Below are 27,934 nucleotides of genomic sequence, written 5' to 3'. Positions count from 1 at the left end.
CCAGATCACAAATTACTATGAAATTAGTAGCTAGCATAAGAAAACACATTCACACAACTCCCAAAAGCAAACAACAAGGCATATGTTGTTAACAGCACATTTAATTATATATTACACTTTAAAAACTTTTTCTTAAAGAACATTGTCAGGCAGCAATAGAGACTGGGGAAAGAAGCAGGAAATATCCAGTATTAATAAAATATCTTGCAACTTCAGGTCAATATATATAAGATCGGTCCTTGCTGGGCAGGCTGCAACTTGTTCCTGTGCCTCCCCTCTTTCTTCCTTATTCCAGGACTGGAAGTGAGAGCAGTACCACTTACATGGAATAAAGTGGAGACCCTGGCACAAGGCAACAAAAGCAGCACAGATGGTGGTATTCCCCTAGAGTCTGTTCACTTTTCTGGGTCACCATTTGATAACAAGAGCAAAGTCTAAAGACTTAGCAATAAACTTGCACCATGTTCAAAGTCCCATATACCATCTTGTAATAAAGGCAGTTTCTATCTCTAGTTTCATTTCAGAAAATCCACTGTGGTCCATCCATTACCTACATTTTCTGTAGCCACATAGCCTTTCTCTTCCTATCATAGTTATAAAAACCACACTCACTTCTTGGAGTCCTGCAATTCCCTCATTTTGGACAAAAGAGAATAATAAGTGATCTATTTAAGGGCTAAAGCCCAAGCTTCTGTTTAAGAAAGAAGTGCAATAGTATCTTTAAAAAAAACCCAATAAGTTATATAAAATTATTTTCTGGACACAAAATGTCATTTAAACCTGGTATCCAATCCACCAGTCACAAAAATGACTAAAGAATACCATGAGAGGCTAAAATCTATTACTGAAGAACTCCACATACCAGGTAAGGCTAGCTCACAGAGCCTGCATACTCTAAAGTCAGAAAATCTCCCATAATTCTCCTACCTGAATCCAATTAACACCAAGGGAGAAACTTCTGGTCTGTATGGTATAGCTGAGACCACATAAAATTATAATAAACTATCTTCCCCTAGATTAATCCACAAAGCAGGCTCAGGAACCCTGAAATGAGCTGGGCCGTTTTTAGTACTTATTCACTGGATTCTGTCACGGCAGAATCCAGTTTGCTGACATCACCCCACTCCCTGGCCTCTCCTTAAGCAGGAGGAATTGCAGGTGTGATGTAGCCCCTATTCTCTTCAGCTAGAAGAACAGATTGGGAAAGTCCTTGAGAAGCCATCTTCTTTCCCCTCATATGTTCACTGCTGTTCAGGCACCTGTTTTGGGGATGGGGCTGTGGTCACGACGACAGTGGAGACAGCTTTGGAAGATCCAGAAGCTGTTCCCTGTTGGAGGTGGGAAGCTGGGACTGTCTGGATGCGTACCTGTTTACAAAGAGACAATGTGAGGGGCTACAGAGGATAGGTTTCACCAATCAGGTTAAGGGATGGAGAGAAGTTTGCTTTGGCCAGTAGGGTACCCTGAGATTTTACCTGTGTGGCCTGGCCTTGTTGCTGCAGCTGCTGCAGCTGCTGAGCAGTGAGGAAGCTAACAGGTTTGTTGCCAGTGATGAGCTTGGTGCCAGCTGGCATGGTAGTGAGGATGATATTCCGGCCCAATCCACTAATACTATGGAGAGAAACAAGAATGGTTGAGGCTTACTGATGGTCATCCCTCTGCTCCACAGAATTAAGCCAAGTAACTTAAAACAATGTAAAATCTAAAAATAACAAAATCAGATTCATGTACAAAATAGCAACTGGTTAAAAAGACTTTGTGTCTATGAGCCAGGATATTAAAAGGAGAATCCTAAGAAACGACCTACTTCCTCCATAATTTTCTTTTTCATAACTAGAAAAAAAAAGTTCAAAACTCATCTGCTCTGTCTCCCTACCATCACTTACTTGGCTCCAAGGTTGCCCTTGATGATAGGAGCCGTCACCACACTCTTGCCTTTCATAGGTTGGCTAATCACTGACAGTGGCACTGTAATCCGTGTAGGCAGCTTACCCTACAAAGAAAAGGAAGGAAACAAGCATTAAGTACCTATTATACATGCCAGGCACTGTGCTAAGTGTTTTATAAATATCATCTCATTTGAAAAGGAAAGGACTTTTTTAGGATGAGACGAAGTAGAGAAGCACTAGAAAAACTTGATAGAAGCGCCCACAGAGCTCCAAGAATTTCCAATTGCAAGACATATCCTAGGAAAACCACTTTCATTATCCCTTCATCTCTAGATTTCCAATGAAACTTGAGGCAAAGTTGAAGAAGTCTTAATATGTACAGAAGGCATAACTTGTACAAAAATGTCCCAACCTCTCACTCCCCCAAAAACCAAGAAATTAAATGAGTTTCCTGTTTAATAGTGTAAAGGGAAAGGGAAAGGAGCTGAAGAGTTAATATTGAATGCAATTCTAGTGCTCCACTGGAATTCAGGTTCCCTGATAGAGAACCAGCAAAAGGGCAGGGTGGAATAGCATTTGATTAACAAGGCAACAGATAATGTACCCTTCAGGTATTTTGAATTTCTTCCAGGGATATGCATATTAGTAAGGTTACACAAGCAACAGATTTGGCCAAGTGAAGGAAATCCACTTTCTAGGGCTCATACTTAATGTAGTGAAACTGAAAATGTACAGTGGCCTGAGAACTTAACTGTTCTCAAGCTATTTCTTCTACTATTGCTATTTTAACTTGTCAGTAACAGAGCTTTTGTAGGTATATAATAATACCCCATGAATTCAGATAGACATCTCATTTGAGGCAGCAACTTTTCCACCTGGGCAGAAAAGCAGGGACAGGAATAGTCACCAACACATCTGTACTTCTGGAGATCACTTCAGCCTCTGCTCTTTCTAGTTTATTTTCTCTTTGTGGCTCACTAATCAACAGCAAAAACAATATTAGGCAATAAAAAGATTAAGGATAGTACTTTGAATAGATTCACATAAGGTATTATTTTCCTCTCATTCAAACATGGCTTAACTGGTTAAAACATATTTCAAAGAATACTAACTGGAACCACTCCTTTTCCTCAATAAATAGCCTTTTTGTAGAGGGGAGGCAGCAGTCTAGGTCTTCCATCAATCAGCTTGCTTATTTGGTTGCTTCTATCACAAATACTGTTGGGTACCACCTTTCTATGTTCAGCAAATCAGCCTACAAACATTTATTAAGTGCCTACTATGTGCTAGGCACTATGTGAAGCCCTGAGAATTAAAAAAAAAAAAAAAAGGCAAAAGTCCTTGTCCTTAAAACTTTTCATTAATTCAGAAAGGTTCCTTTAGGTCCATCTGCTGGTCTTCATATCAAAAGATCTGAGATTTTTAGTGTATTCTTTTTTTCCTATAGAAAGTAATATTATTAAGACCCTATTGCAAGGTATAATATACATAGGGAGATTTTATAATTACTATGAATGAATTAATAAAAAATCTGCTCAGGTCAGGTATAGTGATATAGAAATGGACAATACCTTGATTTCCAGTCCTCATTACTAGAATAAGAAACTTGCCTAATTTTCCCTCCTGACAGAAGCAAGCGGGGTTAATTAACTTTTAAGAGGTGCATCAATGAGACAGACCACACTTAACCCACAATGTTACTCACAGCCTGGGAAGTAGATACAACTGTGGTGCTCACAGGGACCTGTCGCACGGTGGTGGCTCCCGTCCCAATGCTGATAGGGGTGCCTGTGGCCCCAGAAGCCACTGCCACAGCCTTTGACACAGCAGCACTCATACTGGGCAAGGACACGGTAGAAGTATGAACAGCTCCAGGTCCACCAGCTGAGGAGGACCCTTGCTTGGCATGGGTGGCAACTGTTATAGTCTGGCCTGGCTTGGGGGGCATTACCCCCAGTCCCTGAACAATGCGGATTGTGGCAGCTGGCTTTGTCTCTGTTGAAGCCACTGCAGCTTTGCCCTTTTGGTCTGCCACACTCACACCAAGTGCTGGCATCAAGCGGAAAGCTGAGCTTGAGGCTTCTGCAGGTTTCAGATCAGGGGCTACTTTGACCACAGTGGTGCCTGCTGGAGTAGATGAAGGGGCACTAGCCGAGTTTGCCTTGACGGGAGCATCAGATGCATGTACAGGGTTGGAAGTGACATGCAAAGTAGCAGAGATACCCTTTCCTGCACCGCCGCTTCCTGCCCCAAAGAGATCCTGGGTCAGTTTGACTGTGGTGACCTGGGACTTGGCCAGGGTAGCCATCATGTCAGGAGTTATGCGTAGCACTGTCTGGCCCTTGGCATCAGTCGTGATGGATGAGGGTGGAAGGCGCAAAACATCCTTACCCTGGATGCGGAAGTTAGTGGCTGTTAGTGGGATGCTATTGCCTGTTTGAGGCTTCATGCCCAGTTGTCCAGTAATTGCCACCTGGAGAGGGGAAGAAAGGCACTGATGCAGATTGGAGAAGTCTTTGTTAAAAGGGACTACATTATGACTATATAGGTAATATCATCATGCAAAACTTATAAGCACATTTCCTAACAATGTTTACTTATTATGCATAATCTACAAAGATAATACTATTTTAAAAATTCATTCATGGTAAACGAAAAGCAGAGAAAGAAATTATTTCTATAAAGGCACAAGTAAAAAGGGAATACATTTTCAGAGTCCTAAATCCCAAACAAGAAAACCCAAATTTTCTATGAAAACGAATGCTTGCAACGTTTGCACTGCCTTCTACTATAACTATTTTGAAATAAATCATATGTAAGAGACCAAACAGACTTTTCACATCCCTATTCTCTTTCCCTAACTTTCTCAATATATGTTAATTCCACCCAAGAATCAGTAACCTGTTTGATAATATTCTGGCCAGGGACATTCTGGATAACCGTAGTTGTGGAGGAACTTGATGAAGAGCTTCCAGGGGAGCTGGTGGCAGGTTTTGCTGCAGGGCTAGCAGTGGCAGTGAGACCCGTCACTGTGAGTCCTGCCTGGCCTTGCCCAGGCCGCTGCCCAGATGCTGGTGCTGGGGCAGTTTGAGTTTTCACTGGAACAGCTGTCATCACTGTCTGGCTCAAGAAAAGAGGAAAACAATTTATTCACACACAGAACAGGGGCCAGCACTATGCAGCATTCTATTCTTAGTATGCTCTATCACTGAAGACCTGCCCCACAAAAACTTTTTTCCAATATGCTTGGTTGTATATATCAGAATTATTTCATTATCCAACACAAAAAATTGAAACTATTTCATCCTGAGGCTACAGGACTCAATGTCTAAGCTCAATACTCAAGAGCGACACCTGTAGGATGTTTTCTAATTCTTAAAATATTTTTAGAGGATCTCATTTTAACCTGACCTTAAGTAATTAAGATAGTACTTTTCCCATTTTATAAATAAAGGAACTTAAGGTAAGAAAGATAAGACTTCCCTCAAGTCACAAACTAGTAGATAAACTGGGACTAGAATCCAGGTTTCATATTTTTCAGTCCAGGATCTTTCCAGTGGAATTACTAGCCAAGCTTGGTTCAATTTCTCCTGCTACCTAATGCCTATTAACTTTCATACTCACTTGTGGTATGACTTTGGTCTGTGTAGCAGTGGCTGGAACTCGGATTTGTGGGCCCACAGGCATCTGTGGCAATGTCTGTGTTGAATTTGTGGGCTGTTGAGTGACAGCAGGAAGACTGGTCTGGGCTACTACCCGCACCTGGGGAAGTCCAGTTGAGCCAGAGTGGCTCACCACCCGGCCAGTGGACTGAGAATTTGGTGGCGTTTGGTTGCTTGGAGTTGGGGAAAGCAATGTTCCCAATTGAGGCATTGTTGGTGAAGATACCAGAAGGACGCTGTAAAAGAAAGAAAACAGAATAAGCTTAGATTTCCAAATAAAGAGGCATAAGAGAAGAAAGCTAAGGAAGATAGGAAAGAGTGTACCTTGGGCTAGATTTAGCTGGCTCTGGGCCTGTACTAGGTGCATTCTTGCCAACTGCTGACACAGGTGGAGGTGATATGGGAGTAGCAGGCAAAGCAGGGGTGGTCGGGGTGACAGGTGTGACAGGAGTGGCTGGCATGCTGGAGTCACTAAGACTCAGCTGACTTGGTTCTGATGTACCACTGTTAAGCACCTTCACAGAGCTCTCCTTATTATTGGACTTCTGCAACCACAGAATAAAGACAATGTGCAGGTCGAGTCACGAACCCAATGAAGGAAGGCATAATAACCACAGCTTTAAAGGCATGTTAGTGAAAAGAAGAATATTTGGTTTTTGTCATCACCTCAAAATTGGCTGAGGTCCAAAGTCACTTACCACTTTGGCTGGGGGCTTAGGTTTTTGCTGAAGAGCTTTTCTGGCTTTTGCTGCAGCTGCCTGGGCCTGATGAATTCGTTCTGTGAACAAAAGTTAACTAGGAAACTATGCTGGGAACACCAGAATCTTAAGACTAGTAGTATTAGAATTCAACCCCCAAGTCAATGGAAACTAAACCATGGGGCTAAATCCTGCCCCTCAACCCTCCAACTCTTTTTATTAAAACCCTTACCTTCTGTCTTAGAATCAATACAGTATATTAGTTCCAAGGCAGAAGAGCGGTAGGGGCTAGACAATGGAGATTAAGCAACTTGCCCAGGGTCACACAGCTAGGAAGTGTCTAAGGCCAGATATGAACCCAGAACCTCCTGTCTCTTGGCCTGGCTCTCAATCCAATTAGTCACCTAATTGCCAACCTTCTAATTCTTATCTGAACCCAAATGAAAATAATAAAGATACCAAACTAGTAATTCATATTACTTTCAACTTGTAGTCCAACCCATTTGACCCAGAGGCCTCACATACCAAACTCTTCCTCACTCCGGTCACGGTGAAGGTAGATCCATAACTTTCGTCCAATGTCATATTTTACACATGGGTCTTTCTCATAGTGTAGTCGGTCTAAGGCACCACTTACTACTGTATTCACCTGAGAAATGTAAGTATAATTCAAATGGGGCAAAAAACCAAGTGAAGTAGTTGAGCCTGAGAGATAATATACTGGGATTGGACAGTCATATCTAAACACAAACTATGCCTCTGTGGGCCTAAGGTTCTTAATTGTTCCCTACAAACTATTCAGTACTTTTATTACCAATACCTACACATATTTATTAAGCACAGTACTCAATAACTATTTGTTGAACTGAATTGAATAAGTTCTCTGAATAGACATAATTGTTGAAATCATGGCAAATGGGAACCATTTCAATGAATCTGGGTTTTCCCCGATCACAGAACTCTGAATTGGGGTGATCTCTATCTCACCTGAGTGCTGGTAACATCTGGTGCAAGAAATTGGGAATCTTTTAGCAATTCACAGATTTCAGCCCGTGTACCTTCTCCATTGGGTAGTCGGGCTGCAGCATCCCTGACTGGCAGGTGATTGTAAAAGAAACAGAAAGAAAACAGGAATTGCATCATAGCATAATATCCAGTTCATTTCCTCTTCTACCTAGAAAAGGTCTCTACTTTCCTTAATATACTGGTCAATGTCAAGGAAAGCCTTCCCCCTGGTGGTTGGTAGTAGTCTCTACACCTTCCTAGGCTACATATTCTAAACAAGATTGCAAAATTCTTGGTACTGATTCACCTAATTACAGAACTTTTCTCAATTCCTCAGTTCAAAATAAATTCTCAAGAAACAAACTGCAGAAGAAAAAACAATCCAAGTTAATAAGCCTGGAGAATAAGCTAAGTCCTGCCCGACCTGCTCCTCACTTCTCTTTCCCTCCTCTCCTCTCCCCCATCCCTATAAAATTCCCAATAATCTCCCCAACACAAAAACACCCCTATCCCTGTGGAAGGTGATATAACTGTCCCTGAGACAAAGTAGAATCTAACAGCCAATTTCTCTAAGGTCCCTTCTGGCTCTAAATCATATGATCACATAAAAGTCGCCTCCCCCCAAAATCTAGGTATCTTACCAAGAGACAGGATGGTGACATAGGCAGGGCGGTCTGAGCGCAGCAAGGAATGCTCCCGGGCCTTGTTAAGTGAAGTCTCTTTGTCAAAGACACCTTTGACTGGCCCCACCACAGACTCAAAACCATGCATTCGGAAGGTAAAAGCTTTGTGGGGTTGGCTATAACGGAAACGTTCCTGGGGCAAGCAAATAGAAGAAAAACGGGTCAAAACCAGAGCTCAACTGAAACTGCTCTCATCAAAGTTACCAATCATTCCTTAATTACCAGATCTTTTTTCTCAAATGTCATCCTTTGTGATCTCTCTGTAGCACTTAGCACTGTTGATCACCCTCTAGCCCTGGATACTCTCCCATCTCTAGATTTTTGTTGACACTGCTCTTCCTAGTTCTCTGACTGTTCCTCAGGCTCCTTTGCTGAATTTTTCACCAGGTCACAGCCACAAACCATGAATGAAGCTCAAGGACCTACCTTCTGCTCTTTTCCCTCTATACATATGGTAATTCCATCAGTTTCAATTATCTCTAAAGATGATTCTCAATTATATTTATCTAGCCCAAATCTTTCTCCTGACATCTAGTCACATATAATCATTGGCTTACCAGATATCTCAGGTTTGATGTCCCACATATATCTCAATGTTAACATGTCTAAAGCAGAACTCATAACCTTTCCCCTTAAAACCTTCTTTCTTCCCTATCACTGTTGATAGAACCACTATCCTCACTGTAACCTTGCTTTCTCATTCACATTCATCCACACAACCAATCTGTTGCCAAATCTTGTTGGTTTCTACCTTCCCAACATCTCTTGTATTTGTCCCCCTCTCTCTATTCACACAGTATGTATCACTTCAGGCCTGGACTATTGCAACAACTTGGTGGTTGGTTTATCTCCCCACTCCAGTCCATTCTCCTCTCAGCAACCAAAGTGATCTTCCTTTTAGGAAGATCTGACCTTGTCACTCCCCCTAATTGGTAAAAGTGGTTCCCTATCACTTCCACAATTAAATATAAAATCCTGTTTGGCTTTTATTCTTTTTCTTACCTTCTGTCTTAGAATCTACCCCTTAGAAAGAGGAATAAGGGCTAGGCAACTGGGGTTAAGTGACTTGGCCCAAGGTCACACAGCTAGGAAATGTCTAAGATTGGATTTGAATCCAAGACCTCCAAACTCTAGGCCTGGTACTCTATCTACCATGCCACTTAGCTGCCCCCAGTTTGGCTTTTTGAATCCTTCACAACCTGGGCTATTCCTACATTTCCAGTTTTCTTATACTTTACTTCCCTCCAAGTAATCTACAATTCAGAAACATTGGCTTCAATGTTCCTCAAACACTATACACCATTTCTAAACTCCTTGCCTTTTCACTGGCTGTCCATCATGCTTAGAATGCTAACCCTCTTCATTTCTACCTTCTATCTTCTTTTAAGATTCAGCTTAAATCCTACCTGCTACAAAAGGCATTCCCAGTCTCCACTTTCCCATAACCTCACCACCACCACCATTTCTGAGATTTGTCTCCCATGGAGGGACCATATATATTTATTTATTTATTTGCTTGCTTGTTTATTTATTTGTTTGTTTGTTTATTTATTTATTTATTTGTTTATTTAACCCTTACCTTCTGTCTTAGAATCAATATTGTATATTGATTTCAAGGCAGAAACATGGTTAAAGGCTAGGGAGGGTTAAGTGATTTGCCCATGGTCACACAACTAGGAAATGTCTGCGGTCAAATTTGAACCCAGGACCTCCCATCCCTAGGCCTGACATCTACTGAGCCACCTAGCTGTTCCTGAGGGACCATATTTCATTTTTCTTTGTATCCTGAGTCCTTGGCACAGTGCCTAACATCAATAAATAAATAACATATAGCTGTTGATAAAGGTTAGAACTGCCCTCAAAGGACTCATCAAAGAAACAATAACACAAAGAAAGAGGAGTCAACATCATGAAAGAGTGACGAAAGCACTGGATTTGGATCAAGAAGTCCATTGGAACTTGTATGACAAGTTAATTAATCTCTATGAGCCCATTTTATCTATAAAGTGTTTCACCCAGTGTCTAATACTGTTTCCCCATCTATAAAATGAGGTGGTTGGGCTACATGATTTCTAAGGCCTCCTCCAGCTCTAAAATCTATGATCTCATGATTCTAAATAGTTTGCTCACTGAAACAGAATTGGAAAGAGAAAACATGGCCCTTTTATAAGCCTTCTTGGTACTGAGAAAAAGTAACTCCCTAGTCAGAAACATCTTCTTCACTGACCTTTGCACAGTATTCATGTTCTATATTATAACATGTTATATCACCTTTATTATGACATATTATAGCTCCTTCTCCTCTATACTCCCCAAAAAGGTTTTCCTGCTCTAGGCTCCTTAAAGTGACCAAGTCATGTCTTTTTTTCATCTTGGTACCTCTCTGAAAATCTAACACAGTGTTCTTAGCACTTAATGTTTGTCAAAGTGAATAAAGAGCTAGGCAAACACTTTTTGTTGCTAATGATGAAGAAAAAGTGATGAGATCATTCCCACCTCTAATTTGGTAGTGAGATCTAAAAGAATCTCTAAAGGACTAGATTTCTCACCTAATAACTTAAGACACTAGGACAGCTCAGTCTGAAGCTTTTTTATATAAATTCTTACTAATCCCAGGGTTCACACTGTTTCAAGTTTTTCCTCACCTGCTCTTGAAAAACTCTTTTCTCTTCCCCAGTGCTGGGCCGGACCACGTAGTCAGTTCTTCTGGAACGTAGAGTTTTAAATCAATCCCAAGTGGCAGGTTCACAGATCAATTTCTCCATCCACAGCACCCACCAACCATGGCCTTTATTCTACAACACTCCCACCCTTCTTTGCTTGAATTTCTTCCCTTCCTCACTTCTACGCCTCTTTCATAGCAATAGAATTCTCCCTCTCTTAGCTCCCACCAAGTAGTCTCATTGGCTATTCTATAGTACCCCTAAATTCTGGAGATTCAGAATAGCACCAGTTGGAAAAGCTGATTTTCTTATTATTTAAATTTAAATAAATATAAATATTCTTATTATTTACTCCTAATAGGTAAACCAGGATTTTTTTTTAATCATCCTGGGTTACACCTCACGTGCATATATGCAGTTAGTGAGAAACATATTTTTTGCTACATAATGAGGCTCAAAGAATAATAAGCTTCAGGAGATTTTTAAAAAGGTTTAGATATTTAGTTCACATGTATCCTCATTGTCTAATGAAGAAAATTTAACTGCATAAGTATAGGATGTAAGAAACATAGCTAGACCACAATTCATATAGAAAGGACCAAGGGATTTTAGTGGACTTAATAAGTAGAATGAATCAACATTGTAAAAGGGCAACTTTCTCTGCCACCTACCCCACCCACTCCATCCTGCAAAAATCAGTGCTATTAGGCTGAATGAATTCAGTGTTCACAGTATCTAAAATAAAGAAGGTAATCATCCAACTAGTTAGAATATTCAGGTAAGGTCACATTGAAGTAGCATTATCTAAAGGACACTGAGAAGCTAGAATGCATTCACAGAGGTAGCTTAGAATAGTAAAAAAACTAAAAAGCTAAAGTCAAGTCATAAATATTAGATAAAATATATATTAATTACTGAATCAATTGGTCTTTACTTACACACGGGGACCTGGTGTTGTGACATCTGAACTGTCTTCAGTTTCCTGTTGAACAATAAGGCAAATCATGTAACTACTAAAGGAGCTGAATTCTGAAAGCTGTGGATACCTCAAGTATCAAGAGAATCTGATGGAAAGATTCTGGTACTTTTTGAAAGCCATACCTTACAGAAAGTTTGGTCTTTGGTTTCTAGCCATAGTTGGAATAGGGCAGCTAATTCCTTCTCATTGTCTTGAGATGAGCCTATTAAGAGAACCAGAAAACAATAAATACTATCAAATCTAAGTATATTAAGAATCTCAACTTCCTTCTAACCTATCATTATGGTAACCCATCTATAAGAGATGCTCAAAAGCAACATTGATCAATTAATCAACTTGCTTTTCATTAGTCTCCTATGACACTTATGAAATAAAAAAGGTAAAGGTTTACTTCATAGGACAGATATAAATGCTATGAACCCCTTCCCTTAGTAACATCAGTTACTGACCTTCCCTAGGAGGGACATCATCCAAGTATACTTAGAATTTTAACTAGAAATGTTTTTACCTAGAGCAAAAAAATCTGACAGTTTAGATATGGTCTACCAGGAGGGTAGCTGAGCCTTCAAATTCGCTCCCTTCACTGTCAGTGCAGACACAAAGAAGGAAAGCAGGCCCAGGAGATGGGTGACACAGGGAAGGGACTGGGGATGCAGGGTAAAGTGGGGGGGTGGATTCCCTCCCTCAGATGGAATTCTGAGATCCCTGATGAACCCTAGAGACAGGAGGTGCCATGTAAGGAATAACAGAAGACTACAAGAGGAGGGGAGAGAGCAGCAGCAAGTATAGATGAAATATGTCCTCCACCCCAGTTGTCATCACCCAAGGATAAAGCCATTTGGCCCACACTACTTACATAGTGGGTTCACAAACTATAGTTAAGATGGGATCCCACTATTAAGAAATAGCCAATTCAGGGCAAACATCTCTAGACTGGATAATCATTGCACCAATGATTTAACAAGCTACAATGGCTTTTTAAGTAGATGAAATAATGAAAAGATGTTTATTAATTCAGAAAAACAATCAGTACAATAGTAAAGTTATAATTAGTCTATTAAATTCAATAAATATTTTCTAAGCATTGATTTGTACAAAGCATTATACTCACACCTGAAGAAAAAAGACAAAACCAAAATAGTTCCTGCCCTCAAAAAATTTCCATTGAGATAAAAAGATACAGATAAGACTACATTGGTGGAAATGTCCACATTGGCATCTAAAATCTGAGCAATGAAATCCTAGCTTGGAATCATGAGAACACTACCAATTCTGAGGCACCAAAAAGGAAAAAGGAAAAGGTCTTCTATGAACAAAAAGGGCTTAGACCAATTATTTTACCTTGTCTTCGGAATTTAACTGATTAAAAAGGGAAAGAACATCAAAGAGAAAATAGAGAGGGAAGACCCACTAGTATAAAGAGGCAAAATCTACCATACTACTTACCAATCAGTTTCCATTGCTGGGTCTTCTCTTTGAACTCAACAAATGGAGAAAAGCTAGAAGGAACAGCTGTAAGGAGATGGCTCAAATCAACAAACTGCACATGTCAGAGATAGTCTTCTACTTTCAAATGACCCAGAAAACAGCTGAGCCAGACCCTCAGAACAGGCCAGAGTGGCAAAACCAAGAAGCTTTGGACTGCTATGGAAGATAACAAGAACACAGCAATGGAGCTGGAAAAATCAACCAAATAAGCTGCAGTGCACTATGGTGAGCAAAACCTAAGCAAAAAAATCATGTTTCTTTAAAAGAAACACCTCACCTCGGCTATCTCCAGCAAGATATTGCAGGGATGGTAACACTAATTCTGCCCAGTTAGGAGCTGAGGAGAACCAGCTATTAAGGGTACTGGCTGGAGATGACTGCCAATCCAGGACTCGTTCCTCCAGCTGCAAGAGGGGAAAAAAATAAAGAATCAGGTAACCTCAGGGATTCCATGAGGACAGACAACTCAAGACTAATAGGAAAGTCTGTCCAGAGTGATTTTCCAAAGTCACAAAGCCAGAGAGAAGCAGATTTATATAGAGAACATGAGACGCATCTCAAAAGATGCAGCCTCGTTGCTACCCCTTGCCCCTTTAAAGTTTCCCCCTTATAACTGTTTTCCCAGATATTCTTACCATAGGAAGACTAGCCTGTCCCTCCATGAGCAAGATCTCCAGTAAGAGAGAGAAGAAACTAGAAGATATTTCATTGATTCCAAGGCAGGGCTTGAGATCTTCAAGAGGCCTATGAGGAAGCAAAAATAAAAAGCAACTGCAAAGGGCATCATGGGTTGGTCCCTAAACTGGTCCTAGTCCTCAGTGCTTCCCACAGCTCTCAAGATGCTCCTTCGGAGTCCAAGAATGGTGTAAAAAGATTGATCTTAGCCATAAGGCCAAGAAGAACCAAAATTTCCCAATACAGGAAGCTCTGAGAATTAAAGATAATGAATTCAGGAGAATATATGCAAATAAAATCAATTCATTGACATGTTCCTGTTTAACATGCATCCCTGGTGAGCCACTATGTCTTTCTTACTCTTCTTTGATGGCAGATATTGGCAGTGGGGATGGGGCCTGGGATAGGGGCGGGATTCCCTCTGGATTGCTCAGAGGTTCAGCTAGATCATCTATCTCAGATTTTATCAATTTCAGTTTCTTCTTCTTTTTCTCCTCTTTCTCTTTTGCCTTCTTTTTGAGAATAGCCAAGTCAAACAGAGCTGGTAAGGAAAAACAAAAGAGGAAGTTAAAGAATGCTGGTATCTACATTAGAAAATGAGGTTTTTTATCTGAACATGATATGCTTAGGCTACATAGAACTAATGTGAGGGAATACAAGTGAGAGGAGGCAGACCTTCAGATTCTAGCCACTACAGGTTAGCAGTTTAGGTTTTAACACTTATAGAAGTCCATTAGAATCCAGTTTCCTTTAAAGCTATATGAGATTTTTCTTGCTTCCTCTGTTAGTCTCTTCCCCTTCAAAATTACATTGTACATTTTGTACATAACTATATAAGAACATGTTGTTTCTTACAATAGAACATGAGGTTCTTGAGCCCAAAGGCCATTTTCTTCTTATCTACCTCCTCAGGGCCTAGTATTAGATGCTAAATAAATGCTAATGGATTATATCACTCACCTGTCACACTATTTCTGCATTAACTTTTTATATGCATATTTATGTGTATAGAAGAAGCTACAAAATGAATTTTTGTAGAGGTTTGTTAAGCTTTGTGTTATTTAACACCTTATAAGCACACTTATTTTCACTTAGGCCATTTAATCACATTATGAAAACTCTGGAAGAAATACAATCATTTACCTGCAAGAGAGCCCTTCCTGCCAGCATTTACTCGTGTCATGATGTCATTGAGAGTCAGATCCCCTGTCAAGAGATCTGGATGATCCTGAATGAGAAATGTAAAGACTCAGTGATGGTGGCCAAGAGGAAGAAACTTAAACTGACTAAATATACACTAACTCATTTGACTTTAGTTAAATTTCAGGAAATCATGTTTATTCTGTGATTGGAGCCTCTATTTTTAAAAGAGGTACATAGGAGAATCCAATTAGGATGAGTAGGATCTTATTATAAGCTGCCTAGCAACAGCTAGGTGGTGTTAAGGTTAGAGCTCTAAACCTGAAGACCTAAGTGTTATGGTGAGCAAGTAATTTAAACTCTGCCTGGATCGCTTTCCACATCTATAAAATTGGAGTCAGAACATGCACCTCCCAAAGCTGTTTTGAGGATTCAATGAGATAATGCCTGAAAAGCACATAATAGGCTTAATAAAATGCTTGTTTCCTTCCTTCCATCCTGTTTCTAGGGCAATGAAAACATAAGAAAAGGTTCAGCTCTCATACTACTATACTTTCTCCAATTAGCTTGGTCTCAATGAACTATTTCTAGCTGTTCTTTTTACCCCCACCTTCCTCCGACAATGAAAATGAAAATAGAAAGGAATAGAAACTTCTAGGACTATGTTATCCACAGGTCTTATTGTCCCAATATATTAAACTAACAATCATAAATTTCTATTTCATGTAATTTCTATGTCTTACAGGTTGGTGTTTCCGCTTCTCATGGTGTTTCTTTAACATCATCTTCAGATCGTTGTCCCCCAGCTCTAGTTTATCTGAGCAAAATGAACCAAACCATATTGGGCACTTTACTAACAAGGATGCCCAAATTTAAAAATGCTAATACTAAACTGAAAGATAACATCCAAAAAAGGGAAGGCAAAACACAAAAGACTGGGTAAATTAATCATTAACCCAGAAAGAGTTACCAGACAGGTGAGATTAGATCCATAGCTCAAACTGCATACCACAACTTATTTCAAGTGAATCAGTAATCAATTTTTTTCTTATATAATTAGCAAAAGAAAATAAAGACCCACTATAGTTACAGAAAAGAAAAAAACACTTATTTAGGCAATAAAAGAAAGAAAATAGAACACAAATACAGCAATTCATGCAGAATAAAAAGAAACAGATTAGGAAAAACTTTGTCCTAAACTTTTTTTAATTTGACATCCAAAAAACTATTAAGGAATTAATGTAAATTTATATGAGTAAGGGTCATTCTCTAAGAGATAAAAGATTGAAGGAGACGAATAAATAATTCTAGAAAAAAAACTCAGTAACTATCTGAAAAAATATTCAGACTCAAACAGATAAATAAAAATGAAAAAATCTTGTGATACAGCTTTACACTTATTAAATTGATAAAAAGAAAAAATTTTGAAAAAGTTAAATCTTGGTGAGGCAGAGGAAAAATGGGCATACTATTATTACATTTCCACTGGAGCTGTGAAATTGGTACAAACATGACAATCAATATGTCATAAAACAGCAGCTAGAAATGCTCTTTGACCAAGGGATCTTATTACTACAAGAACTATATCTTATGAATATTGAAAGGAAAGATCCTAAATCCAAAAATATTCATAACATAGATCCAAACTTGATGTTTAGCTACCAATTTATTAAAAATTAATGATTTTAGGAGAAGCTAGGTGACTCAGTGGATAGAGCCAGGTCTGGATTTGGGAGAGCCTATGTTCGAATATGAATTCAGACATTTCCTAGCTAGGCAAGGCATTTAACCCCAACTGCTTAGCCCCTATTGCTCTTCTGCCTTGGAACTAATACTTAGCATCAATTCTAAGACAGAAAGTAAGGATTTGTAAAATAAAATGGTTTCTAAAAAATATAAATGGAAAAAGTGGGTAGTTCATATACAATCTTCATTCGTAATGGCTACTAAGTTTGTGATTACTAAAACATTTTTTCAATAGAAAAGTGTTAGCATAATTTAAAATAGTAAAAACATGGAAACAACTAAATAATTTCCATAGTTAAACAAGTTATGATAAATAAAACATAATGGAACACAACTGTACTTTAAGAAATAACAGAAAATACAAAGAAATCTTGGAAGTTAGAATCAGAATACTAATATACAAATAACTAAAAGTAATGGCAGCAACAAAATAACAGAATTCAGATGGAGACATAGAAACAAACAGGATAGTTTGGTTATTTTGTTTACTAAGTTTATTAAACATTTTTAATTGTAAAGAGTTTATAGTTTCTTAAAAATAATTTTTTCTTAAATTTGTATTTTGTAATTGTACAATTTTCTTAAAATTGTATCTTTTTTATTTACTATATCAAATAAATTCCATTTTCATCTCATAGGTATTTTCAAGAATGGCTAAGCATATGGCAATTACTTCTGCTACAGATAATTTTCAAAACAGGAAACATTAATTGCTAATCACTTGAAAAAAATGGACAAAATCTAATAATTAGAAAAATACAAAGAACCAAAGTAATATGTGAAAAAGTTTTAAATGATGAAACTTAATGTTGGCAACAGAGAAAGTAGCATTCTGTTATAATGTTGATGTAACTACTGTGAAATCTTTCAGGAGAGTAATTTGGCAAAATACAGTAAGATGAAAAACTATTTTAAATCATTGACACCTCTTTACTAGGAATATGTACTAAAAGGAAAAGATATTTTCAGTAAAAAATGTTTCCTATATATGCCCAATAGAAGATAGCTGGATAAACTGTTGTATCTCAATGTCATGGAATGGTACTATAATTTTTTTTAAATTACATATATAAAAAAAGAAATAGGTAAAGACAATGTGAAGTAATATATGGCAAAGAAAGCAGAATTAAAAGTACATATTGGCTCTGATTACATAAAAACTACCAATAAAACCATAAGTACACTAATAAAAAAGAATAAAAAAACAATAAACATATCTATAATTTTTTAACAAAATGTAAAAAATAATTAACATTTTATGACTTATTTATGCTTTCATTACTCATTTTGTTTATATCTATCAAAATTATTTTCAATAAAATTATTTTAAAAGAAATTATATCTCTGTTTACAGTTAAACTATACTGGGTTTTTTCCTTATTTTTTTAAGGAAAAAATAGCAAAGTCTACTGCCATTTAGATTTCACTAACAAAGTACTGATCAGCTAAGGGACAAAATAAAATGACACTCAAAAATGGCAAAATTATATGAAGTCCTCTCTCTCAAAGCTCCTATTTCATAGAAACAATTTATTAGAATACATCCTCCAAAGGAATTCTTAGATCAATACAGTTGTGAAGAGTTTATTCCCCGGAGCACTAAGATCGCTATCTCTGTTCTCACCTGCAGTTTTCATATCCAAGGTTGAAAGGGTAGGCACCACCCTCAGGGGCACCGCAGGACTAGGAGAACGGGCTGGAGAGCTCGGAAGCCATGAGCTGAGATCTTCAAAAGAAAATTGCTCTTGTAAATCCAACGTGGCTGTGGACTCCAATAAAGGAGATTGGGTAAATGGCCATTTAGGTTCAACGGGGCTAAGGGTTCAACATGGAGACCAGGGATCCACCATTTCTTTCTGACCCTTCCCCAGATGGACTGGAGCACACTTAGGTCATTTAAACGGCTCTTCGAAGAAGAGAGACTTCAATTCAACAGTGATGGAATCGCAATGCAGCAGGCCAACAGCTACTACTACTCTCCTGTAAGGGGAAAAGCATTTCTCTCAAGGGGCACAATAGGACCAGACAAGCAGGAAAGGACCCCGCTAAGCAAGGAGCTGTCCATTGGAAATCTAAACTAAAAAACTAACAAGTATAAAGGATGTAGTCATTTTCTCTCTAAAAGGAATTTCCAGCAACATCCTAGAGATGGGAGAGGGAGTCCTTAAGTCCCATTATCCACCCACCAGAGAAGTAGTTTCTTAACATGAGAGATCCACTGTAATGTCTGACTCAAAACTGCAAAAGAGGCTTCCAGTTTTTACAGTCCCAACTCCACTTCCCAAAGAATTAGAAAACATTCACCTTCTTCATCAGAGGATAAAGTGCTATCTCCACATTCTTCTTTAACTTCCCGAAGGACTTTCAAATAGCGCTGCTGAGTGCGTCTTTCTCTTTCTTCAGGGGTGCATGACAGTGAAGGCCGTTTCCTCCGAAGGGGAAGGGCAGGGCCACTTGTTTTAGCCATCTCCAATAAATCCTAAAGAGAAAGTATCAGACTTGTGGTTGTTTTGAATTCAGGGAAGTGCTATTTGGAAGTGTCTAGCAGACTCCCTATGGACACATGGGGACTATGAGACTACATTTCCCATGAATCCAATGGGTTTTCCAGTTTCCGGTTTTGGGTAGGAGGACGTCAGATGTCCCCCACGCATAGGACAGTTTAAAGTCGGAGGAGGGCCTAGAGAAGGCCTCTTAGTTTTTGCTGGGTGGGTGGCTGGCGTAGAAGAGGGACAAGATGGGCTCCGGAGATAAATTTAAAAGTTAGTCAGGCGCGGTCATATATATTTTACCAACATAACCATGGCTTTAATTAAACTACTAATTTCTCTTATTATATCAGTCTTTATCATTTTTTATCTTAACACTTGAAAATTTGTTTCACTGTTTCATTTCAGTGAAGTAACCATATGTCAGGACAGCCAGGGGAACCCAGGTGCCAAGTTCTGGTCTCCTATTGGAAACATGGAGTCATATTCCATTTCTGACACATTCTTATTTTAGAGGAAGCTAAGTGGTAAAGATAGAGTGCTGGCCTTGAAAATGATAGAGACTACAGTTCAAAGTCTATCTGAGATGGTTCCTACCTGTGTGCCACTGAGCAAGTCATTTAATTTCTTTCAGTCTAAGTTTCCCCATCTGTAAAATGGGAATAATAACAGAACCTACCTCATATAATCAAATGAGATGAAGTGAGTAAATGTTTTGCAAACTTTAAAACTTTATATAAATGCCAACAATCATTATAATTATTAGCTATTATTCAAGGCATCTCAACTTCTGATAGACTATATAATTCCATTCAGAAGAATGGGGCTGTTAATTTCACTCTTAAAGATTGCTCCCTCAAAAAGAAAACTCATATTAATTATCATCAAGTATAAAAGAATAGATTTCTCACAAGATTAAAATCCCAAACAACATTTTTTAACAGCTAAATAACATAAATTATTTCTGTCCTAATGTGAACTGAAAATTTTTCCATAGCAAGAACTGAAAGAGACATTTAGAATCAAAACAACTTTGGCTCTAAGAATTGTAAATAGAAAACAGACTAATAGTCCATTTATTTTGGAGTTTGGGGTCTAACAATAGTACTATAAGACTTACTGAAACTACCAGAGGACAAGGTTTTCTTCATACAACCTCAGAGATCTGTTTTCCTTAATAAGCCACAATGGATCTGCCATTTATTTAACTTGAGTACCATGGAAATTACTTATAGTTGTAAGTCAAAAAACATTTTTTAGGCATTGGGGTCATGAAGAGGTGAACACAACTGAAAAATGACTGAACAACAATTAAATGTTAGGCACTGTGTTAAGCAATGGGGATACATGGAAAGAAAAGACAGTCCCTGCTCTTAGATAGTGAACAATATCATGGGAATGATAACATACAAATAACTATGTATAAAAAAAGCTATAGACAGGATAAATTAGAAATTACCAACAGAGGTAATGGAATTAAGAGGGATTGGGAAAGTTTTCCTATAGAAGGTAGAATTTTAGCTGGAACTTAAAGAAAGCCAAGAGGCAGGGATGAGAACAAAGAACATTTCAGGCAAAGCAGAAAACCAATGAAAATGCTTGGATTGGGAGATGAAGTGCTTTATTTGATGAATAGAAGAAGGCCTGTGTAACTGTATTTAAGAATATATTGGTGACAGCTAGGTGGCTCAGTGTAATTAGTGCCAGGCCTGCAGTCAAAAAAGTCTTGGGTTGGGGGCAGCTGGGTAGCTCAGTGGATTGAGAGTCAGGCCTAGAGATGGGAGGTCCTAGGTTCAAATTCGGCCTCAGACATTTCCCAGCTGTGTGACCCTGGGCAAATCACTTGACCCCCATTGCCCACCCTTACCACTCTTCCACCTTATGAGCCAAAACACAGAAGTTAAGGGTTTAAAAAAAAAAAAAAGACTTGAGTTCAAATCTGGCCACAGACACTTCCTACCTGTGTGACCCTGAGCAAATCACTTAACTCCATTTGCCCAATCATTGTCCTCTTCAGTCTTAAGAGTTGTTACTAAGACAGAAAAGATGGTTGTTGTTTTTTTAAGTATACAGAAGGATATAAGGTATAAAAAGACTAGGGGGCAAGGGTGGGGATATTTTTATGAAGGGCTTTGAACACAAAAAAGAGCATTTTATATTTGATCTTTCAGGTGACAAACTAGAAATTTGTTGAGTAAAAAGGACAGGAAGGAAAAGGAGGTGTAACATCGTCAGACCTGTGCTTTAGGAAAATCAAACTGACATTTGAGTGGAGAGAGATTTGAGGCATTGGTGCACCAAGATGGTAACAGTGTCAAGAGGAGAGAAGGGGGCACATGTGAAGAATGTTATGAAAATAAAATCAACAGTTCTTGGCAACAAATTGGATATAGGAGTTGAGAGATAACAAGAAGTCAAGGAAAACATCTAAGTTACAAGTCTGAATGACTGGAAAAATGTGTGAAAGGAAAGTTCTCCTCCACCCATTCCTTTCCGGGTAATACAGCAAGTCTGTGTCACCTATGTGATGCAGCATGGGTCATGGGACTCTGGCCTACGTGCTTGATCCCAGATATGATCCTGAATTTGAACCAGACGTGAAAGGGGAGGTTAAAAAGCAAAGATCCAGGAAGTGTGGTTTCTCTATTTCTCTGGTGACCAGCCAAGAAGAAGGTGGCTGAGGGAGCCATGTTGAGACCACCCACATGGTTAGTTAAAATAGGGTTCTCTATCTCTCTGCCTTTTCCTATCCAAGTAAATACTAATAAACTTTATGAAAAATAAGGACCAGAGTCCTAATTTTATTTCTTACAAATGGTGGTGCCCTTTACAAACTTTGGAAAGTTTGAAAGGGGGTAGATTTAGAGAAAATCGTAATGAATTCAGTTGTGACAAGTTGAGTTTAAGCTATCAAGAAGTCTAATTCAAGATGTCTAAAAGGTAGTTGGAGATAGTAAGCCTGGAGATGAACACTGAGGCTAGAGCTGGATAAATATATTTGAGACTCATCAGCAGAGAGATAACTGAATCCAAGAGATCTGATGAGATCACTAAGTTGTTCAGTATGGAGGGAGAAGAGAAGAGGGTCCAGGACAGATCTGGAGTATACCTTTGTTAGTAAGTATGACTTGGATGAAGATCAATAAAGGAAATAAAGAAACACTTACAGTGCGTGAAGCAAGAATCTGTTTTAGCAGCCGGTGGAAATATTGTTGCTGAGAGTTGAGGTAGCGCTTGTATTGAGACTTGAAGCACAGTTGCCGGTACTTCACCACCTCTGGGTTAAAGTGCCCATCTAGGAGTATAAAATTGAAAAAAAAAAAGAGAGAAAATTACAAAATGTAAAATAAATGATTTTGATTATATCAAACTAAAAAGCTTTTGTACAAACAAAAACAATGTAGCCAAAATTAGAAGGGAAACAACAAATTGGGAAAAAATCTTTATAACAAAAAACTCTGACAGGGGTCTAATTATTCAAATATACAATTGTATAAAAAAATCAAGCCATTCCCCAATTGATAAATGGGCAAGAGACATGAATAGGCAATTTTCAGATAAAGAAATCAAAACTATTAATAAGCACACGAGAAAGTGTTCTAAATCTCTAATAATTAGGAAATACAAATCAAAACAACTCTGAGGTATCATCTCACATCTAGCAGATTGGCTAAAATGACAGAAGGGGAGAGTAATGAATGCTGGAGGGGATGTGGCAAAACTGGGACATTAATGCATTGCTGGTGGAGTTGTGAACTGATACAACCATTCTGGCTGGCAATTTGAAACTATGCTCAAAGGGCTATAAAAGACTGCCTGCCCTTTGACCCAGCCATACCATTGTTGGGTTTGTACCCCAAAGAGATCATAGATAAACAGACTTGTACAAAAATATTTATAGCCGTGCTTTTTGTGGTGGCAAAAAACTGGAAAACGAGGGTGTGTCCTTCAATTGGGGAATGGCTGAACAAATTATGGTATATGCTGGTGATCGAATACTATTTATTGTGCTCAAAGGAATAATAAACTAGAGGAATTCCATGTGAACTGGAAAGACCTCCTGGAATTGATGCAGAGTGAAAGGAGCAGAGCCAGAAGAACATTGCACACAGAGACCAATACGCTGTGGTAAAATAGAATGTAATGGACTTCTGTACTAGCAGCAATGCAATGACCCAGGACAATTCTGAGGGATTTATGGAAAAGAACGCTACCCACATTCAGATGAAGAAATACAGGAGTGGAAACAGAAGAAAAACAAATGCTTGAACACATGGGTTGAGGCGGACAAGATTGGGGATGTAGACTCGAAACTACTACACCAATGCAACTATCAACAATTTGGAAATAGGTCTTGATCAATGACACATGTTAAAACCAGTGGAAATGCGCACCAGCTATTGGGGGAAAGGGGGGAAGTTGGGGGGAGGGGGAAGGGGAAAGTAAGAGCATGAATTATGTAACCATGTTAACTTTTCTAAAAAATAAATAATAATAAATGTTTTAAAAAAATAAAAAAGTATAAAATTGAAAAAAAAATTAAAAAATAAAGTACCCATCTAGGGAACAAGAGGAGAAGGGCATTATAAGGCACAGTAAGAAATGAACTATAGAGACGATTGACAACAGTACAATGGCAAGGTATTCTCCTGTGTTGTGCCACCTCCACACAAGAGAGTGGAAGGCCTTTGGGTCAGGAGTGAGGGGCATTTAGATCCCTGTCAAAAACATCAACTCTCCTTTGCTGCTGTTGTCCCTCACTCCTTACTTTCTGGTAAACATGCCCTGCTCCAGTCACTCCAATGTTCCCAACACTGAGAACTGACACAGGAAGGTCTTGTGTCTTTAGTACCAAAAAAGAGGAGCAGTCTGGAACAATGAAAGGAGCAATAGATCTGGTGTTGGAGGACCTAGACTCACTCAAATCTTGGCTCTACTTAAAAGAGGTGTGACCCTGGGTGAGTGAATGAGTCTTAAGTTTGTTTCCCTTCACTCAGTGGCCTCTGAGAAACCTTCCAATTTTAAGTATAGGATTCTACAAGCTATTCCAATAACCTTTGACTGCAACCTAGTTGTTCTCTATGGTTTGTCATTGCCTGTATCTTTCAAGGCCTTTAGCTCTATGACTGGCCTCACCTCCCCATCCACATTATCTCAGGACTTTGGGAGAATTACAAGTAGTCTACATAGAAAGAGTAGGGAGAGAAGAAATGGGAGAATAATTTATACAATGACCTCAATATTGTTACCATGAATCTTCCCTACACTGCCCACAAAAAATCATCTTAAACTCAATTTAAAAATTTTCAGTGATGGGTAATCTAATTTCATCTTATTCTTTTTTAGGACAACTCTAATTATTAGGAAAAACAATAGCCAATAGGCACCAATGGACCAATTCAAATCCTTCAAATGGTTTTTCTCTCTTTAAAAGTTCCAAGTTTTAATTTCAAACAGCTAGGAGAAGCTAGGAGAATCCCACTCCACACTAAATGATAATCTGAAGTGGATTAAATCTAATGAATCTAATGAAAAGGCAGCCAAATAGCAAAGCTTAAAGTGCTAGACTAGATGATTTATCTGTGTCATCACTAAAGCAAACTAACCACCCATTAAATAAATGGGGGAGAAAGTGCCTTCCTCAGTTTTCATCTCTAGAACATCTAATGAACCAGTGATTTCACAGAACTTGAAAGTCTGAGAATTCTACGACACAAACACATTCTCTTTGTTTCTATTTCTACAAATGTGTATGACAGAGAGATAGGTAGATCAAAAATAACTGAAGATTTCACAAGAGTGAAACATGCAATTAAAAAAATGACTATTAGACTACAGACCTCGGAAGAGTTTCTGGGCAATGTGCAAAGGGTTCCCAAAACGAAAGTTTTCCCCACTGAATAGGGCTAGTATAAGCTGATTTTGCTGCTCGATGTTATCTTCAGGGAAGTGAGGCAAGAACTGCTGGAGGTGCTCACGCTGAGAGTCACTCAGCACCTCCTGCCATGTTGAGAGGCTAACTACATCAAAGAATATCTCAGGCTGAAAGAGAAAAAGAAAAGGAAAAAAGTTAGCAATAGGTACTTAAATTTTATTTTTACAATCCCAAGACCTTTGCTCAATTCTACATAATCAGAACTGAACAGTGTGACCAAAAACGACATCTTCTATTGAGCAAATGGCAAATTGCAGCAATATCATTAGCAGCCACATACCCCAAAGAGATCAAAGAAAGGGGAAAAGACACATATAAAGAAAAATATTCAGAGCAGCACTTTTTGTTGCAGCAAAGAAATGGAAACTAAAAAGTTATCCATCAACAGGGAAACAATTGAACAAATTATAGTTTAAGTGTGTGATAAAATATTTTTGCACTTTAAGAAAAGATAGCTTCAAACAGGCCTAGGAATACTCTTATAAACTAATTCAGAGTAAAGTGAATAGGCCCAGGTGAACAATGACTACAACACTGCAAAGAAAAAAACAATTTTGAAAGACTTAAAAACTCTGATCAATGCAATGACCAGCTATGGCTACAGAATAATGATAAGATAGGATTCTCACCTCTTGGGAGAAATTATTATTAAAAAGAGTAGAATGAGATAAGATTTTCTGATATGACCAATATATAGATTTGTTTTGTTTGACTCTGCTAACTTGTTACAAGAGGATCATTCTTTTCTGGGAAGGGAGGGTGAGTATCAATGAAGCATTTAAAGAAAATGCAGAAGAGGTTAGGGGAAAAAAAGTACAAAGGGCAACATAAACAACCAAGATAGCTTTGAAACTAATATGCTGAATCTATAACTTTTTTAAAAATTGTCCATAATGAGATTAAGTTTCAAATACAATTTTCTTTTGATTTTCTTTGTATGTGTAAATTCACGTTTGTTAGTGCTTGTCAAGTTTGACAAGAATAACCACAAAAAAAAAATTTAAATGCATGCCTAAAAAATTTCTAGCCTGCAAGATGAAGGGTAATGCCAAAAACAATGAAAGGAGGAAGAGAAATGCTGGTTTTGGAGGTGTAGATGATGACTTCCACTTTGGGCATGTTCAGTCTGAGGTGTCAGTAGAACATATAAGTAGAAACAAAAAACTACAGCTCAGGAAAAAAAAGTCTCAACTAGAGATAAAAGATTCATGAGTCAATAAATAGAAGTGATAGTTGAAGCCATTTGATATGATGACCAAGTAAGAAAATATAAAGAGAAAGGAGGATAAAAGATAGAATTCTGTTGAAATATCTACAATTCAGGAATAAGAGGAAGAAAAAGAGTGAGGACAGAGACAGAGAAGGGATCAGAGGTAGAACATAGTGTCAAAAAAACCAAGAAAGCAGAAAGTCTCATGAAATAAAAGTAATCAACACCACCAAATGTGAAGCAAGATCAAGGAGAGTGAGGACTGAGAAAAGTCACTGTATTTGGTGATTATAAGAGTTCACTAGTGATCTTCAAAAGAACAGTTTTGGTAAAAGTAGTAGTCAAATTTTTAGGGGTTAAGAAGTGAGTATGTTATAAAGAAGCAGAAACAGTGAGCAGAGACTTTGCTTAGAAGTATGTGAAAGCAAGATAGAAAGAAGACAGTGGTTGGAGGGGTCTACTAGATTGTTTTAATATAGCAGAAACCTGAGCATGTTTGTAGACAGAAAAAAATGAAACATACTAGCAGCAATACAATGATCCATAACAATTCTGAGGGACTCATGGAAAAGAACGCTACCCACATTCAGAGGAAGAACTACAGGAGAGGAAACACAGAAGAAAAGGAACTGCTTGAACATATGGGTTGAGGCGGACATGATTGGGGATGTAGACTCGAAACTACCACACCAATGTAACTATCAATAATTTGGAAATAAGTCTTGATCAATGACACATGTTAAAACCAGTGGAAATGTGCATCGGCTACGGGGGTGGGGGAGAGGTTGGGGGGGGGTGAAGGGGAAAGAACATGAATCATGTAACCATGATAACTTTTCTAAAAAATAAAAATTATTTTAAAAAAAAGAAAAAATGAAACAGTGGAAAGGGAGAACTGAAGATATAAAAGGAAAAGGGGGGAACTGATGAAGCAAAGTCCTTTATAAGATAAGAAACATAATTAAGAGCATAGGTGAATCAAGGCTAAGATCTTGGAGAAGAAATACTTCTGGGTAACAAAAGCACAGAAAGATAGGATTAGTAAAGATATAGAGACATGTTAAAGTTAATGAAGAAAGGTGTTTGGGAGTCTTCCATTTGAAGGTTTCCATTTTCTTAGTAAAACAGAAAACTAAGGTCATTTGTAGAGAATAGATAGGGTAAGATTAGAGTTAGGGACTTGAATAAAGTAGAAAAGTTCTAGAACAGTGTTGGCAAACCTTTTAGAGATCTTGTGCCTAAATTGCACCTTCAAGCCACCTGTGACCCTGCCCCCATAATATCCTATAGAGCGGAGGAGGAAGTGATCACATTGGTCTGCTGGACAGAGGGGCAGGGCATGTGAAAAACCTCCTCAGGCACAGTGGAGAGGGGGAACAAAGCAGCCCCCTCCAGCATGCCAAGGCACACGTGCCATATCTTTTCCACCATGGTTCTAGAACCACCATGGTAAACCAGTGAATGGAATAGGGAGGCTATAAAAGATTCAGACAAGGTTACTTACATCTTCCAACAGGTCCTCTGGCAGGCTAACTCTAGTCCCTCCTAGCATGCAGTCCTCCATAATTCGAGTGCCATGGCCATCTCCACACGGCCCCAGGTCCAAAGGATCCGTAAGCATATGATCCAGGGCATCCATTATTTATTCTCCACAAGTATGCTAGACAAAAGC

The 27,934-nt window shown here is 38.5% G+C and overlaps 1 protein-coding gene across 2 annotated transcripts; it reads right to left on the bottom strand.

Annotated features, from left to right (window-relative positions):
• Window positions 1–97: 97 nt before the first annotated feature.
• On the bottom strand, window positions 98–27,934 carry NFRKB (nuclear factor related to kappaB binding protein). Of its 2 annotated transcripts, none has more exons than XM_044666165.1 (25): window positions 27,767–27,934; window positions 24,958–25,159; window positions 22,285–22,412; window positions 18,933–19,107; window positions 18,253–18,390; window positions 15,626–15,699; window positions 14,886–14,970; window positions 14,103–14,283; window positions 13,703–13,811; window positions 13,345–13,471; window positions 13,026–13,091; window positions 11,702–11,781; window positions 11,539–11,582; window positions 10,583–10,643; window positions 7,896–8,070; window positions 7,237–7,343; window positions 6,775–6,898; window positions 6,250–6,329; window positions 5,876–6,096; window positions 5,514–5,787; window positions 4,791–5,009; window positions 3,595–4,362; window positions 1,887–1,993; window positions 1,476–1,611; window positions 98–1,367 (listed from the first exon to the last, which is right to left on the bottom strand). In XM_044666165.1, exons 1-25 carry the CDS (start codon window positions 27,899–27,901, stop codon window positions 1,242–1,244), a joined length of 3,942 nt encoding a protein of 1,313 aa, XP_044522100.1. In that variant the 5' UTR covers window positions 27,902–27,934; the 3' UTR covers window positions 98–1,241. The 2 variants fall into 2 exon arrangements, with proteins under 2 accessions (XP_044522100.1, XP_044522099.1); XM_044666164.1 differs by having other exon boundaries at window positions 18,253–18,354; window positions 27,767–27,901.

Source organism: Gracilinanus agilis, chromosome 3 (genome assembly GCF_016433145.1).
Source record: "Gracilinanus agilis isolate LMUSP501 chromosome 3, AgileGrace, whole genome shotgun sequence".
NCBI lineage: Eukaryota > Metazoa > Chordata > Mammalia > Didelphimorphia > Didelphidae > Gracilinanus > Gracilinanus agilis.
Note: the sequence above shows the minus strand (reverse complement) of the source record. Positions and strands in the feature narration are given on the sequence as shown.